Here is an 18,976-nt window from a genome sequence, read left to right on the forward strand (position 1 = left end):
TCAGACACATAATGAATCTCCATCATCACCGTCCCATCACACATTCCTGGGGTCAGAAAGTGAAGATTGCTTCTCACCATCCCATCACACATTCCCGGGGTCGGACACAGAGTGAATCTCCCTCCACACCGTCCCATCACACCCTCCCGGGGTCAGACACAGAGTGAATCTCCATTCTCACCGTCCCATCAGACACTCCTGGGGTCAGACACAGACTGAATCTCCCTCCACACCGTCCCATCACACACTCCTGGGGTCAGTCACAGAGTGAAACTCCCTCCACACCGCCACATCAGACACTCCTGGGGTCAGACACAGACTGAATTTCCCTCCAGACCGTCCCGTCAGACACTACTGGGGTCAGACACAGTGTGAATCTCCCTCCACACCGTCCCATCACAAACTCCCGGGGTCAGACACAGAGTGAATCTCCCTCCAGACCGTCCCATCACACACTCCCGGGGTCAGACATAGTTTGAATCTCCCTCCACACTGTCCCATCACACTCTCCCGGGTTCAGACAGAGATTGAAGATTGCTCCTCACCGTCCCATCACACACTTCCGGGGTCAGACAGAGAGTGAATCCCCCTCCACACCGTCCCATCACACACTCCCTGAGTCAGACACATAATGAATCTCCCTCATCACCGTCCCATCACACATTCCTGGGGTCAGAGAGTGAAGATTGCTTCTCACCATCCCATCACACATTCCCGGGGTCGGACACAGAGTGAATCTCCCTCCACACCGTCCCGTCACACACTCCCGGTGTCAGACACAGAGTGAATCTCCATCCACACCGTCCCATCAGACACTCCTGGGGTCAGACACAGACAAAATCTCCCTCCACACCGTCACATCACACACTCCTGGGGTCAGTCACAGAGTGAATCTCCCTCCACACCATCCCATCACACACTCCCCGGGTCAGACACAGAGTGAATCTCCCTCCACACCGTCCGATCACACACCCCTGGAGTCAGACAGAGTGAATCTCCCTCCACACTGTCCGATCACACTCTCCCGGGTTCAGACAGAGATTGAAGATTGCTCCTCACCGTCCCATCACACACTTCCGGGGTCAGACAGAGAGTGAAACTCCCTCATCACCATTCCATCACACAATCCTGGGGAAGAAAGAGAGTGAAGATTGCTCCTCACCGTCCCATCACACATTCCCGGGGTCAGACACAGAGTGAATCTCCCTCCACACCGTCCCGTCACACACTCCCGGGGTCAGACACAGAGTGAATCTCCATCCACACCGTCCCATCAGACACTCCTGGGGTCAGACAAAGACTGAATCTCCCTCCACACTGTCCCATCACACACTCCCGGGTTCAGACACAGAGTGAGTCTCCCTCCACACCGTCCCATCACACACTCCCGGGGTCAGACATAGTGTGAATCTCCCTCCACACTGTCCCATCAGACACTCCTGGGGTCAGACAAAGACTGAATCTCCCTCCACACTGTCCCATCACACACTCCTGGGGTCAGACAAAGACTGAATCTCCCTCCACACTGTCCCATCACACACTCCCGGGGTCAGACACAGAGTGAGTCTCCCTCCACTCCGTCCCATCACACACTCCCGGGGTCAGACATAGCGTGAATCTCCCTCCACACTGTCCCATAACACACTCCCGGTGTCAGACACAGAGTGAGTCTCCCTCCACACCATCCCATCACAGACTCCCGGGGTCAGACACAGAGTGAATCTCCCTCCACACCGTCCCATCACACACTCCTGGAGTCAGACACAGAGTGAATCTCCCTCCACACTGTCTGATCACACTCTCCCGGGTTCAGACAGAGATTGAAGATTGCTCCTCACCGTCCCATCACACACTTCCGGGGTCAGACAGAGTGTGAAACTCCCTCATCACCATTCCATCACACAATCCTGGGGCAGAAAGAGAGTGAAGATTGCTCCTCACCGTCCCAGCACACATTCCCGGGGTCAGACACAGAGTGAATCTCCCTCCACACCGTCCCGTCACACACTACTGGGGTCTGACACAGAGTGAACCTCCATCCACACCGTCCCATCAGACACTCCTGGGGTCAGACACAGACTGAATTTCCCTCCAGACCGTCCCGTCAGACACTACTGGGGTCAGACACAGTGTGAATCTCCCTCCACACCGTCGCATCACACACTCCCGGGGTCAGACACAGAGTGAATCTCCCTCCACACTGTCCCATCACACACTCCCGGGGTCAGACACAGTGTGAATCTCCCTCCACACTGTCCCATCACACACTCCCGGGGTCAGACATAGTGTGAATCTCCCTCCACACTGTCCCATCACACACTCCCGGGTTCAGACAGAGATTGAAGATTGCTCCTCACCGTCCCATCACACACTTCCGGGGTCAGACAGAGAGTGAATCCCCCTCCACACCGTCCCATCACACACTCCCTGAGTCAGACACATAATGAATCTCCCTCATCACCGTCCCATCACACATTCCTGGGGTCAGAGAGTGAAGATTGCTTCTCACCATCCCATCACACATTCCCGGGGTCGGACACAGAGTGAATCTCCCTCCACACCGTCCCGTCACACACTCCCGGGGTCAGACACAGAGTGAATCTCCATCCACACCGTCCCATCACACACTCCTGGGGTCAGTCACAGAGTGAATCTCCCTCCACACCATCCCATCACACACTCCCGGGGTCAGACACAGAGTGAATCTCCCTCCACACCGTCCCATCACACACTCCTGGGGTCAGACAAAGACTGAATCTCCCTCCACACTGTCCCATCACACACTCCCGGGGTCAGACACAGAGTGAGTCTCCCTCCACACCGTCCCATCACACACTCCCGGGGTCAGACATAGTGTGAATCTCCCTCCACACTATCCCATAACACACTCCCGGGGTCAGACACAGAGTGAGTCTCCCTCCACACCATCCCATCACACACTCCCGGGGTCAGACACAGAGTGAATCTCCCTCCACACCGTCCCGTCAGACACTACTGGGGTCAGACACAGTGTGAATCTCTCTCCACACCGTCCCATTACACACTCCCGGGGTCAGACACAGAGTGAATCTCCCTCCACACTGTCCCATCACACACTCCCGGGTTCAGACAGAGATTGAAGATTGCTCCTCACCGTCCCATCACACACTTCCGGGGTCAGACAGAGAGTGAATCCCCCTCCACACCGTCCCATCACACACTCCCGGAGTCAGACACATAATGAATCTGCCTCCTCACCGTCCCATCACACATTCCCGGGGTCTGACACAGAGTGAAACTCCCTCCACACCGTCACATCACACACTCCCGGGGTCAGACACAGAGTGAATCTCCCTCCACACCGTCCCGTCAGACACTACTGGGGTCAGACACAGTGTGAATCTCCCACCACACACTCCCGGGGTCAGACACAGAATGAATCTCCCTCCAGACTCCCATCACACACTCCCGGGGTCAGACATAGTGTGAATCTCCCTCCGCTCTGTCCCATCACACACTCCCGGGGTCAGACACAGAGTGAATCTCCCTCCACACCGTCCCATTACACACTCACGTGGTCAGACACAGAGTGAATCTCCCTCCACACTGTCCCATCACACACTCCCAGGGTCAGACACAGAGTGGATCTCCCTCCACACCGTCCCATCACACACTCCCGGGGTCAGATACACAGTGAATCTGCCTCCACACTGTCCCATCACACAATTCTGGGGTCAGAAAGAGATTGAAGATTGCTCCTCACCGTCCCATCACACATTCCCAGGGTCAGACACAGAGTGAATCTCCCTCCACACCGTCCCGTCACACACTCCCGGGGTCAGACACAGAGTGAATCTCCATCCACACCGTCCCATCAGACACTCCTGGTGTCAGACAAAGACTGAATCTCCCTCCACACCGTCCCATCACACACTCCCGGGGTCAGACACAGAGTGAATCTCCCTCCACACCATCCCATCACACACTTCCGGGGTCAGACAGAGAGTGAATCCTCCTCGACACCGTCCCATCACACACTCCTGGAGTCAGACACAGAGTGAAACTCCCTCATCACCATTCCATCACACAATCCTGGGGTCAGAAAGAGAGTGAAGATTGCTCCTCACCGTCCCATCACACATTCCCAGGGTCAGACACAGAGTGAATCTCCCTCCACACCGTCCCGTCACACACTCCCGGGGTCAGACACAGAGTGAATCTCCATCCACACCGTCCCATCACACACTCCCGGGTTTAGACACAGAGTGAGTCTCCCTCCACACCGTCCCATCACACACTCCCGGGGTCAGACATAGTGTGAATCTCCCTCCACACCGTCCCATCACACACTCCCGGGGTCAGACATAGTGTGAATCTCCCTCCACACTGTCCCATCACACACTCCCGGGGTCAGACACAGAGTGAATCTCCCTCCACACCGTCCCATCACACACTCCTGGAGTCAGACACAGAGTGAATCTCCCTCCACACTGTCCGATCACACTCTCCCGGGTTCAGACACAGAGTGAGTCTCCCTCCACACCGTCCCATCACACACTCCCGGGGTCAGACATAGTGTGAATCTCCCTCCACACTGTCCCATAACACACTCCCGGGGTCAGACACAGAGTGAGTCTCCCTCCACACCATCCCATCACACACTCCCGGGGTCAGACACAGAGTGAATCTCCCTCCTCACCGTCCCATCACACACTTCCGGGGTCAGACAGAGAGTGAATCCCCCTCCACACCGTCCCATCACACACTCCCTGAGTCAGACACATAATGAATCTCCATCATCACCGTCCCATCACACATTCCTGGGGTCAGAGAGTGAAGATTGCTTCTCACCATCCCATCACACACTCCCGGGGTCGGACACAGAGTGAATCTCCCTCCACACCGTCCCATCACACACTCCCGGGGTCAGACACAGAGTGAATCTCCATTCTCACCGTCCCATCAGACACTCCTGGGGTCAGACACAGACTGAATCTCCCTCCACACCGTCCCATCACACACTCCTGAGGTCAGTCACAGAGTGAAACTCCCTCCACACCGCCACATCAGACACGCCTGGGGTCAGACACAGACTGAATTTCCCTCCAGACCGTCCCGTCAGACACTACTGGGGTCAGACACAGTGTGAATCTCCCTCCACACCGTCCCATCACAAACTCCCGGGGTCAGACACAGAGTGAATCTCCCTCCAGACCGTCCCATCACACACTCCCGGGGTCAGACATAGTTTGAATCTCCCTCCACACTGTCCCATCACACACTCCCGGGTTCAGACAGAGATTGAAGATTGCTCCTCACCGTCCCATCACACACTTCCGGGGTCAGACAGAGAGTGAATCCCCCTCCACACCGTCCCATCACACACTCCCTGAGTCAGACACATAATGAATCTCCCTCATCACCGTCCCATCACACATTCCTGGGGTCAGAGAGTGAAGATTGCTTCTCACCATCCCATCACACATTCCCGGGGTCGGACACAGAGTGAATCTCCCTCCACACCGTCCCGTCACACACTCCCGGGGTCAGACACAGAGTGAATCTCCATCCACACCGTCCCATCAGACACTCCTGGGGTCAGACACAGACTAAATCTCCCTCCACACCGACACATCACACACTCCTGGGGTCAGTCACAGAGTGAATCTCCCTCCACACCATCCCATCACACACTCCCGGGGTCAGACACAGAGTGAATCTCCCTCCACACCGTCCCATCACACACTCCTGGAGTCAGACAGAGTGAATCTCCCTCCACACTGTCCGATCACACTCTCCCGGGTTCAGACAGAGATTGAAGATTGCTCCTCACCGTCCCATCACACACTTCCGGGGTCAGACAGAGAGTGAAACTCCCTCATCACCATTCCATCACACAATCCTGGGGCAGAAAGAGAGTGAAGATTGCTCCTCACCGTCCCATCACACATTCCCGGGGTCAGACACAGAGTGAATCTCCCTCCACACCGTCCCATCACACATTCCCGGGGTCAGACACAGAGTGAATCTCCCTCCACACCGTCCCGTCACACACTCCCGGGGTCAGACACAGAGTGAATCTCCATCCACACCGTCCCATCAGACACTCCTGGGGTCAGACAAAGACTGAATCTCCCTCCACACTGTCCCATCACACACTCCCGGGTTTAGACACAGAGTGAGTCTCCCTCCACACCGTCCCATCACACACTCCCGGGGTCAGACATAGTGTGAATCTCCCTCCACACTGTCCCATCAGACACTCCTGGGGTCAGACAAAGACTGAATCTCCCTCCACACTGTCCCATCACACACTCCTGGGGTCAGACAAAGACTGAATCTCCCTCCACACTGTCCCATCACACACTCCCGGGGTCAGACACAGAGTGAGTCTCCCTCCACACCGTCCCATCACACACCCCCGGGGTCAGACATAGTGTGAATCTCCCTCCACACTATCCCATAACACACTCCCGGGGTCAGACACAGAGTGAGTCTCCCTCCACACCATCCCATCACACACTCCCGGGGTCAGACACAGAGTGAATCTCCCTCCACACCGTCCCGTCAGACACTACTGGGGTCAGACACAGTGTGAATCTCTCTCCACACCGTCCCATTACACACTCCCGGGGTCAGACACAGAGTGAATCTCCCTCCACACTGTCCCATCACACACTCCCGGGTTCAGACAGAGATTGAAGATTGCTCCTCACCGTCCCATCACACACTTCCGGGGTCAGACAGAGAGTGAATCCCCCTCCACACCGTCCCATCACACACTCCCGGAGTCAGACACATAATGAATCTGCCTCCTCACCGTCCCATCACACATTCCCGGGGTCAGACAAAGACTGAATCTCCCTCCACACTGTCCCATCACACACTCCCGGGTTCAGACACAGAGTGAGTCTCCCTCCACACCGTCCCATCACACACTCCCGGGGTCAGACATAGTGTGAATCTCCCTCCACACTGTCCCATCAGACACTCCTGGGGTCAGACAAAGACTGAATCTCCCTCCACACTGTCCCATCACACACTCCTGGGGTCAGACAAAGACTGAATCTCCCTCCACACTGTCCCATCACACACTCCCGGGGTCAGACACAGAGTGAGTCTCCCTCCACTCCGTCCCATCACAGACTCCCGGGGTCAGACACAGAGTGAATCTCCCTCCACACCGTCCCATCACACACTCCTGGAGTCAGACACAGAGTGAATCTCCCTCCACACTGTCTGATCACACTCTCCCGGGTTCAGACAGAGATTGAAGATTGCTCCTCACCGTCCCATCACACACTTCCGGGGTCAGACAGAGAGTGAAACTCCCTCATCACCATTCCATCACACAATCCTGGGGCAGAAAGAGAGTGAAGATTGCTCCTCACCGTCACATCACACATTCCCGGGGTCAGACACAGAGTGAATCTCCCTCGACACCGTCCCGTCACACACTCCCGGGGTCTGACACAGAGTGAACCTCCATCCACACCGTCCCATCAGACACTCCTGGGGTCAGACAAAGACTGAATCTCCCTCCACACTGTCCCATCACACACTCCCGGGGTCAGACACAGAGTGAGTCTCCCTCCACACCATCCCATCACACACTCCCGGGGTCAGACATAGTGTGAATCTCCCTCCACACTGTCCCATAACACACTCCCGGGGTCAGACACAGAGTGAGTCTCCCTCCACACCATCCCATCACACACTCCCGGGGTCAGACACAGAGTGAATCTCCCTCCTCACCGTCCCATCACACACTTCCGGGGTCAGACAGAGAGTGAATCCCCCTCCACACCGTCCCATCACACACTCCCCGAGTCAGACACATAATGAATCTCCATCATCACCGTCCCATCACACATTCCTGGGGTCAGAGAGTGAAGATTGCTTCTCACCATCCCATCACACATTCCCGGGGTCGGACACAGAGTGAATCTCCCTCCACACCGTCCCATCACACACTCCCGGGGTCAGACACAGAGTGAATCTCCATTCTCACCGTCCCATCAGACACTCCTGGGGTCAGACACAGACTGAATCTCCCTCCACACCGTCCCATCACACACTCCCGGGGTCAGACACAGAGTGAGTCTCCCTCCACACCATCCCATCACACACTCCCGGGGTCAGACATAGTGTGAATCTCCCTCCACACTGTCCCATAACACACTCCCGGGGTCAGACACAGAGTGAGTCTCCCTCCACACCATCCCATCACACACTCCCGGGGTCAGACACAGAGTGAATCTCCCTCCTCACCGTCCCATCACACACTTCCGGGGTCAGACAGAGAGTGAATCCCCCTCCACACCGTCCCATCACACACTCCCCGAGTCAGACACATAATGAATCTCCATCATCACCGTCCCATCACACATTCCTGGGGTCAGAGAGTGAAGATTGCTTCTCACCATCCCATCACACATTCCCGGGGTCGGACACAGAGTGAATCTCCCTCCACACCGTCCCATCACACACTCCCGGGGTCAGACACAGAGTGAATCTCCATTCTCACCGTCCCATCAGACACTCCTGGGGTCAGACACAGACTGAATCTCCCTCCACACCGTCCCATCACACACTCCTGGGGTCAGTCACAGAGTGAAACTCCCTCCACACCGCCACATCAGACACTCCTGGGGTCAGACACAGACTGAATTTCCCTCCAGACCGTCCCGTCAGACACTACTGGGGTCAGACACAGTGTGAATCTCCCTCCACACCGTCCCATCACAAACTCCCGGGGTCAGACACAGAGTGAATCTCCCTCCAGACCGTCCCATCACACACTCCCGGGGTCAGACAAAGTTTGAATCTCCCTCCACACTGTCCCATCACACTCTCCCGGGTTCAGACAGAGATTGAAGATTGCTCCTCACCGTCCCATCACACACTTCCGGGGTCAGACAGAGAGTGAATCCCCCTCCACACCGTCCCATCACACACTCCCTGAGTCAGACACATAATGAATCTCCCTCATCACCGTCCCATCACACATTCCTGGGGTCAGAGAGTGAAGATTGCTTCTCACCATCCCATCACACATTCCCGGGGTCGGACACAGAGTGAATCTCCCTCCACACCGTCCCGTCACACACTCCCGGTGTCAGACACAGAGTGAATCTCCATCCACACCGTCCCATCAGACACTCCTGGGGTCAGACACAGACTAAATCTCCCTCCACACCGTCACATCACACACTCCTGGGGTCAGTCACAGAGTGAATCTCCCTCCACACCATCCCATCACACACTCCCCGGGTCAGACACAGAGTGAATCTCCCTCCACACCGTCCGATCACACACCCCTGGAGTCAGACAGAGTGAATCTCCCTCCACACTGTCCGATCACACTCTCCCGGGTTCAGACAGAGATTGAAGATTGCTCCTCACCGTCCCATCACACACTTCCGGGGTCAGACAGAGAGTGAAACTCCCTCATCACCATTCCATCACACAATCCTGGGGAAGAAAGAGAGTGAAGATTGCTCCTCACCGTCCCATCACACATTCCCGGGGTCAGACACAGAGTGAATCTCCCTCCACACCGTCCCGTCACACACTCCCGGGGTCAGACACAGAGTGAATCTCCATCCACACCGTCCCATCAGACACTCCTGGGGTCAGACAAAGACTGAATCTCCCTCCACACTGTCCCATCACACACTCCCGGGTTCAGACACAGAGTGAGTCTCCCTCCACACCGTCCCATCACACACTCCCGGGGTCAGACATAGTGTGAATCTCCCTCCACACTGTCCCATCAGACACTCCTGGGGTCAGACAAAGACTGAATCTCCCTCCACACTGTCCCATCACACACTCCTGGGGTCAGACAAAGACTGAATCTCCCTCCACACTGTCCCATCACACACTCCCGGGGTCAGACACAGAGTGAGTCTCCCTCCACTCCGTCCCATCACACACTCCCGGGGTCAGACATAGCGTGAATCTCCCTCCACACTGTCCCATAACACACTCCCGGTGTCAGACACAGAGTGAGTCTCCCTCCACACCATCCCATCACAGACTCCCGGGGTCAGACACAGAGTGAATCTCCCTCCACACCGTCCCATCACACACTCCTGGAGTCAGACACAGAGTGAATCTCCCTCCACACTGTCTGATCACACTCTCCCGGGTTCAGACAGAGATTGAAGATTGCTCCTCACCGTCCCATCACACACTTCCGGGGTCAGACAGAGTGTGAAACTCCCTCATCACCATTCCATCACACAATCCTGGGGCAGAAAGAGAGTGAAGATTGCTCCTCACCGTCCCAGCACACATTCCCGGGGTCAGACACAGAGTGAATCTCCCTCCACACCGTCCCGTCACACACTACTGGGGTCTGACACAGAGTGAACCTCCATCCACACCGTCCCATCAGACACTCCTGGGGTCAGACACAGACTGAATTTCCCTCCAGACCGTCCCGTCAGACACTACTGGGGTCAGACACAGTGTGAATCTCCCTCCACACCGTCGCATCACACACTCCCGGGGTCAGACACAGAGTGAATCTCCCTCCACACTGTCCCATCACACACTCCCGGGGTCAGACACAGTGTGAATCTCCCTCCACACTGTCCCATCACACACTCCCGGGGTCAGACATAGTGTGAATCTCCCTCCACACTGTCCCATCACACACTCCCGGGTTCAGACAGAGATTGAAGATTGCTCCTCACCGTCCCATCACACACTTCCGGGGTCAGACAGAGAGTGAATCCCCCTCCACACCGTCCCATCACACACTCCCTGAGTCAGACACATAATGAATCTCCCTCATCACCGTCCCATCACACATTCCTGGGGTCAGAGAGTGAAGATTGCTTCTCACCATCCCATCACACATTCCCGGGGTCGGACACAGAGTGAATCTCCCTCCACACCGTCCCGTCACACACTCCCGGGGTCAGACACAGAGTGAATCTCCATCCACACCGTCCCATCACACACTCCTGGGGTCAGTCACAGAGTGAATCTCCCTCCACACCATCCCATCACACACTCCCGGGGTCAGACACAGAGTGAATCTCCCTCCACACCGTCCCATCACACACTCCTGGGGTCAGACAAAGACTGAATCTCCCTCCACACTGTCCCATCACACACTCCCGGGGTCAGACACAGAGTGAGTCTCCCTCCACACCGTCCCATCACACACTCCCGGGGTCAGACATAGTGTGAATCTCCCTCCACACTATCCCATAACACACTCCCGGGGTCAGACACAGAGTGAGTCTCCCTCCACACCATCCCATCACACACTCCCGGGGTCAGACACAGAGTGAATCTCCCTCCACACCGTCCCGTCAGACACTACTGGGGTCAGACACAGTGTGAATCTCTCTCCACACCGTCCCATTACACACTCCCGGGGTCAGACACAGAGTGAATCTCCCTCCACACTGTCCCATCACACACTCCCGGGTTCAGACAGAGATTGAAGATTGCTCCTCACCGTCCCATCACACACTTCCGGGGTCAGACAGAGAGTGAATCCCCCTCCACACCGTCCCATCACACACTCCCGGAGTCAGACACATAATGAATCTGCCTCCTCACCGTCCCATCACACATTCCCGGGGTCTGACACAGAGTGAAACTCCCTCCACACCGTCACATCACACACTCCCGGGGTCAGACACAGAGTGAATCTCCCTCCACACCGTCCCGTCAGACACTACTGGGGTCAGACACAGTGTGAATCTCCCACCACACACTCCCGGGGTCAGACACAGAATGAATCTCCCTCCAGACTCCCATCACACACTCCCGGGGTCAGACATAGTGTGAATCTCCCTCCGCTCTGTCCCATCACACACTCCCGGGGTCAGACACAGAGTGAATCTCCCTCCACACCGTCCCATTACACACTCACGTGGTCAGACACAGAGTGAATCTCCCTCCACACTGTCCCATCACACACTCCCAGGGTCAGACACAGAGTGGATCTCCCTCCACACCGTCCCATCACACACTCCCGGGGTCAGATACACAGTGAATCTGCCTCCACACTGTCCCATCACACAATTCTGGGGTCAGAAAGAGATTGAAGATTGCTCCTCACCGTCCCATCACACATTCCCAGGGTCAGACACAGAGTGAATCTCCCTCCACACCGTCCCGTCACACACTCCCGGGGTCAGACACAGAGTGAATCTCCATCCACACCGTCCCATCAGACACTCCTGGTGTCAGACAAAGACTGAATCTCCCTCCACACCGTCCCATCACACACTCCCGGGGTCAGACACAGAGTGAATCTCCCTCCACACCATCCCATCACACACTTCCGGGGTCAGACAGAGAGTGAATCCTCCTCGACACCGTCCCATCACACACTCCTGGAGTCAGACACAGAGTGAAACTCCCTCATCACCATTCCATCACACAATCCTGGGGTCAGAAAGAGAGTGAAGATTGCTCCTCACCGTCCCATCACACATTCCCAGGGTCAGACACAGAGTGAATCTCCCTCCACACCGTCCCGTCACACACTCCCGGGGTCAGACACAGAGTGAATCTCCATCCACACCGTCCCATCACACACTCCCGGGTTTAGACACAGAGTGAGTCTCCCTCCACACCGTCCCATCACACACTCCCGGGGTCAGACATAGTGTGAATCTCCCTCCACACCGTCCCATCACACACTCCCGGGGTCAGACATAGTGTGAATCTCCCTCCACACTGTCCCATCACACACTCCCGGGGTCAGACACAGAGTGAATCTCCCTCCACACCGTCCCATCACACACTCCTGGAGTCAGACACAGAGTGAATCTCCCTCCACACTGTCCGATCACACTCTCCCGGGTTCAGACACAGAGTGAGTCTCCCTCCACACCGTCCCATCACACACTCCCGGGGTCAGACATAGTGTGAATCTCCCTCCACACTGTCCCATAACACACTCCCGGGGTCAGACACAGAGTGAGTCTCCCTCCACACCATCCCATCACACACTCCCGGGGTCAGACACAGAGTGAATCTCCCTCCTCACCGTCCCATCACACACTTCCGGGGTCAGACAGAGAGTGAATCCCCCTCCACACCGTCCCATCACACACTCCCTGAGTCAGACACATAATGAATCTCCATCATCACCGTCCCATCACACATTCCTGGGGTCAGAGAGTGAAGATTGCTTCTCACCATCCCATCACACACTCCCGGGGTCGGACACAGAGTGAATCTCCCTCCACACCGTCCCATCACACACTCCCGGGGTCAGACACAGAGTGAATCTCCATTCTCACCGTCCCATCAGACACTCCTGGGGTCAGACACAGACTGAATCTCCCTCCACACCGTCCCATCACACACTCCTGAGGTCAGTCACAGAGTGAAACTCCCTCCACACCGCCACATCAGACACGCCTGGGGTCAGACACAGACTGAATTTCCCTCCAGACCGTCCCGTCAGACACTACTGGGGTCAGACACAGTGTGAATCTCCCTCCACACCGTCCCATCACAAACTCCCGGGGTCAGACACAGAGTGAATCTCCCTCCAGACCGTCCCATCACACACTCCCGGGGTCAGACATAGTTTGAATCTCCCTCCACACTGTCCCATCACACACTCCCGGGTTCAGACAGAGATTGAAGATTGCTCCTCACCGTCCCATCACACACTTCCGGGGTCAGACAGAGAGTGAATCCCCCTCCACACCGTCCCATCACACACTCCCTGAGTCAGACACATAATGAATCTCCCTCATCACCGTCCCATCACACATTCCTGGGGTCAGAGAGTGAAGATTGCTTCTCACCATCCCATCACACATTCCCGGGGTCGGACACAGAGTGAATCTCCCTCCACACCGTCCCGTCACACACTCCCGGGGTCAGACACAGAGTGAATCTCCATCCACACCGTCCCATCAGACACTCCTGGGGTCAGACACAGACTAAATCTCCCTCCACACCGACACATCACACACTCCTGGGGTCAGTCACAGAGTGAATCTCCCTCCACACCATCCCATCACACACTCCCGGGGTCAGACACAGAGTGAATCTCCCTCCACACCGTCCCATCACACACTCCTGGAGTCAGACAGAGTGAATCTCCCTCCACACTGTCCGATCACACTCTCCCGGGTTCAGACAGAGATTGAAGATTGCTCCTCACCGTCCCATCACACACTTCCGGGGTCAGACAGAGAGTGAAACTCCCTCATCACCATTCCATCACACAATCCTGGGGCAGAAAGAGAGTGAAGATTGCTCCTCACCGTCCCATCACACATTCCCGGGGTCAGACACAGAGTGAATCTCCCTCCACACCGTCCCATCACACATTCCCGGGGTCAGACACAGAGTGAATCTCCCTCCACACCGTCCCGTCACACACTCCCGGGGTCAGACACAGAGTGAGTCTCCCTCCACACCGTCCCATCACACACTCCCGGGGTCAGACATAGTGTGAATCTCCCTCCACACTGTCCCATCAGACACTCCTGGGGTCAGACAAAGACTGAATCTCCCTCCACACTGTCCCATCACACACTCCTGGGGTCAGACAAAGACTGAATCTCCCTCCACACTGTCCCATCACACACTCCCGGGGTCAGACACAGAGTGAGTCTCCCTCCACACCGTCCCATCACACACCCCCGGGGTCAGACATAGTGTGAATCTCCCTCCACACTATCCCATAACACACTCCCGGGGTCAGACACAGAGTGAGTCTCCCTCCACACCATCCCATCACACACTCCCGGGGTCAGACACAGAGTGAATCTCCCTCCACACCGTCCCGTCAGACACTACTGGGGTCAGACACAGAGTGAATCTCTCTCCACACCGTCCCATTACACACTCCCGGGGTCAGACACAGAGTGAATCTCCCTCCACACTGTCCCATCACACACTCCCGGGTTCAGACAGAGATTGAAGATTGCTCCTCACCGTCCCATCACACACTTCCGGGGTCAGACAGAGAGTGAATCCCCCTCCACACCGTCCCATCACACACTCCCGGAGTCAGACACATAATGAATCTGCCTCCTCACCGTCCCATCACACATTCCCGGGGTCTGACACAGAGTGAAACTCCCTCCACACCGTCACATCACACACTCCCGGGGTCAGACACAGAGTGAATCTCCCTCCACACCATCCCACCACACACTCCCGGGGTCAGACACAGAATGAATCTCCCTCCAGACTCCCATCACACACTCCCGGGGTCAGACATAGTGTGAATCTCCCTCCGCTCTGTCCCATCACACACTCCCGGGGTCAGACACAGAGTGAATCTCCCTCCACACCGTCCCATTACACACTCACGTGGTCAGACACAGAGTGAATCTCCCTCCACACTGTCCCATCACACACTCCCAGGGTCAGACACAGAGTGGATCTCCCTCCACACCGTCCCATCACACACTCCCGGGGTCAGATACACAGTGAATCTGCCTCCACACTGTCCCATCACACAATTCTGGGGTCAGAAAGAGATTGAAGATTGCTCCTCACCGTCCCATCACACATTCCCAGGGTCAGACACAGAGTGAATCTCCCTCCACACCGTCCCGTCACACACTCCCGGGGTCAGACACAGAGTGAATCTCCATCCACACCGTCCCATCAGACACTCCTGGTGTCAGACAAAGACTGAATCTCCCTCCACACTGTCCCATCACACACTCCCGGGTTCAGACACAGAGTGAGTCTCCCTCCACACCGTCCCATCACACACTCCCGGGGTCAGACACAGAGTGAATCTCCCTCCACTCCATCCCATCACACAATCCTGGGGTCAGGAAAGAGAGTGAAGATTGCTCCTCACCGTCCCATCACACATTCCCAGGGTCAGACACAGAGTGAATCTCCCTCCACACCGTCCCGTCACACACTCCCGGGGTCAGACACAGAGTGAATCTCCATCCACACCGTCCCATCACACACTCCCGGGTTTAGACACAGAGTGAGTCTCCCTCCACACCGTCCCATCACACACTCCCGGGGTCAGACATAGTGTGAATCTCCCTCCACACTGTCCCATCACACACTCCCGGGGTCAGACATAGTGTGAATCTCCCTCCACACCGTCCCATCACACACTCCCGGGGTCAGACACAGAGTGAGTCTCCCTCCACACCGTCCCATCACACACTCCCGGGGTCAGACATAGTGTGAATCTCCCTCCACTCTGTCCCATCACACACTCCCGGGGTCAGACACAGTGTGAATCTCCCTCCACACCGTCCCATCACACACTCCCGGGGTCAGACAGAGTGAAGATTGCTCCTCACCTGCTCAGCTTCCTTCCTCCGATCCCGCTCGCTCTGCAGTTGAGCGAGGGCTAGTTGGGCCTCCTGTTGGGCCGACCCAAGCTCAGCCTGCTGCTCCTTTCCCTGGGCACAGACATCCTGGAGGCTCTCCAGGGTAGAGATAGCCAGGGGCACGAGGGAAGAGACGCTGGACTCCCCATAGAGAGACACCAGGCGTCTCAACTCGGCATACAGACCAGCTGCCAAGCCAGACACCAGGTCATCAAAGCCCTCTGGAGGGGGAGGGTCACCCGACATAGCTGGAGGGGATGAGAGAGATGTTAGAGGATGGGAGTGAGGGAGGGGGTGAGAGAGGAGGGATGGGGGTTCAGGGTAGAAAGGCAATATTATACAAGGCTATTTTTCCCTCTCTCTATTTCACCCCTCCCATCCTGCATTGTCTCTGTCTCCCACCCCTTTCTCCACGCTCTCTGTCCCCCTCCCCAGTGTAATGACACACAGTGTTGGCACCTGCTGTCCTGTATGCGGGAGATTCTGGTGATCTGTGTACCCTTCGGGCTGCTGAAATTTCCACTTCACTTCACCACTGACACAGACCCTTTGACCCAACCTGCCCTTCCCCACTTCCCATCCAAGCCAGTCCCATCTGTTGGCATCCCTCTAAATTTTTCCTGTCTTCATACCCGTCTGAGAGCCTTTTAAATGTTGTTAATATACCAGCCTCAACCACTTCCTCTGGCAGCTTGTTCAGAGACTAACCACTCTCTGGGGGAAAAATTTGCTGTTAAACTTCCCTCTCTTACCTTAATCCTGTTCTGCATTCCCCCACCCTGGGGAAGGCTGTGCACAATCACCCTACCTGTGCCCCACCCCCCCGGCTATACACTCCTCCATAAAGTCTGCTGCACTGCAGGGAATAAAGTCCCAATCTGCCCAGCCTCGAAAGCGGAACACAGGATAGTAGCAGGATGGAGGAACAGAGATCCCACAGAGCTTCCATGGAAGCTGAGGTCTGTTAATCGTGGGGCTGAGACCAAGAGCTGCAGGGTAACGTTGAATCTCTATAGAACGCTGGTCGAAGAACACTTGGTGTATTGTGTTCTCAGGCAGGCTGTGGAGGAGATTTACCAAGATGCCACCTGAACTGGACAGCGTGTCTGAAGAGGAAAGGCCGAGTGGGCGGCTTTGCTCTCTGGGGTGAATGAGGATGAGAGATGACTTGATGGAGGGGTACAAGATGATAAGAGGCAGAGAACGAGTGGATAGCTGGAGACATCCACTCCAACTCCACCCCGTCCCCTCCCCCTCATCTCCCCTCCCCTCCTCTCGCCCTCCTCCTCCCCTCCCCCTCCCCATTCCTCTCCCCTCCTCCACTCTCCCACTCCACACCTCCTCACATCTTCCCTCCCATCACCCTCCTCCCCTCTCCCATCCTCCACTTCGTCCCTCCACACCAGCTCTCCCCTCCCTATCTCCCATCCTCCCCCCACTCCCCACCACCCTGAACTCCCTTCCCTCTCCCTTGTCCCCCTCTCTCCTTCCTCTCCCCTCCACCACTCTCCCCTCCACCTTCCCTTTGCCCATCCTCCCCTCCCCTGCCCTCCTCGCCTTCCCCATTCCACTCCCCTTCCCCTGCCCTCCTCTCTTCCCTTTCCCCATTCCCCTCCCCTCTCCCCTTCCCAAATCCCTTCCTCTCCCCTCCTTCACCCACCCCCTTATCCTTCCCCCTCCTCTCCCCTCCCATCCTTCCTTTCTCCTCCCCATTCCCCTCCCCTCCCTCACACTTCCTCACCCTCTTCCCCTCTCCTCCCCTCACCCCTCCTCCCCTCTCCTCTCCCCTCCTCCCCTCTCCTCCCCCCTCCTCTCCTCTCCTCCCCCCTCCTCTCCTCTCCCCTCCCCTCCTCCCCCTCCTCTCCTCTCCTCTCCTCTCCTCTCCTCTCCTCCCCCCTCCTCCCCCCTCCTCCCCCCTCCTCTCCTCTCCTCTCCTCCCCCCTCCTCCCCCCTCCTCCCCCCTCCTCCCCCCTCCTCCCCCTCCTCCCCCTCCTCCTCTCCCCTCCTCCCCCCTCCTCCCCCCTCCTCCCTCCCCTCCTCCCTCCCCCTCCCCTCCTCCCTCCCCCTCCCCTCCTCCCTCCCCTCCTCCCTCCCCCTCCCCTCCTCCCTCCCCCTCCCCTCCTCCCCTCTCCCCCTCTCCCCTCCCCTCTCCCCTGCCCTCCAACCCCCATCTACTCTCCTACCCCTTTCCCCCTCAGACCGCCCCTCCCCCTTACCCCCACACTCCCTCTTTCACCCCTCCTCTTATCCCTATCACCCCTCACTCCCCTCTCCTCTCCCCACACTCCCTCTTTCACCCCTCACGCCCCTCTCCCCGTGACGTCACCACCCCTCACCTCGACCCGACGGGACACCGACGCCGACACCGAAGTTGGACTTTCGCTTCCTTACGTCCCCCTGAATCATTGGCCGCCGCGTGTCAGCCCAACCAATGGGAAGCTGATGTAGGCGGGAGCAGACCAGGACGGGCAGCGTTATCGCTCAATCACGGATTGAGCTCGTGACACAGTGTCCCGCCTACACTCCTGGAGGAGGGGTGGATTGTGAGGGTTGCAATAGGGGTGAGAGGAGAGGTGAGGTGAGGTGGGAGAGGATGAGGGGGAGCAGAGGCGGGATAGAGAATGGAGAGGGGGTGAGGGGAGAGAAGAGGAGGCATGGGTGTAGGGAGAGAAGAGGAGGGA

At 56.8% G+C, this 18,976-nt stretch overlaps 1 protein-coding gene across 6 annotated transcripts in view; it reads right to left on the bottom strand.

Moving 5' to 3' along the window:
* LOC132385452 (C-Jun-amino-terminal kinase-interacting protein 4-like) overlaps window positions 1-18,876 on the bottom strand; it is a 173,608-nt gene extending 154,732 nt beyond the window's left edge. For 2 of the 6 annotated variants that reach the window (XM_059957534.1, XM_059957530.1), the window contains exons 1-2: window positions 17,373-17,555; window positions 16,266-16,543 (exon numbers count right to left, since the gene is read on the bottom strand). In XM_059957534.1, coding sequence (XP_059813517.1) covers window positions 16,266-16,543; window positions 17,373-17,520 — 426 coding nt within the window. In that variant the 5' untranslated portion in view covers window positions 17,521-17,555. Of the gene's footprint in view, window positions 1-16,265; window positions 16,544-17,372; window positions 17,558-18,631 lie in introns of those variants that run through there. The other 4 variants (XR_009509185.1, XM_059957533.1, XM_059957531.1 and 1 more) reach the window with 4 other exon arrangements.
* Window positions 18,877-18,976: the final 100 nt, after the last annotated feature.

This window comes from Hypanus sabinus, assembly GCF_030144855.1.
Source record: "Hypanus sabinus isolate sHypSab1 chromosome 24 unlocalized genomic scaffold, sHypSab1.hap1 SUPER_24_unloc_1, whole genome shotgun sequence".
NCBI classification, from domain to species: Eukaryota; Metazoa; Chordata; class Chondrichthyes; order Myliobatiformes; family Dasyatidae; genus Hypanus; species Hypanus sabinus.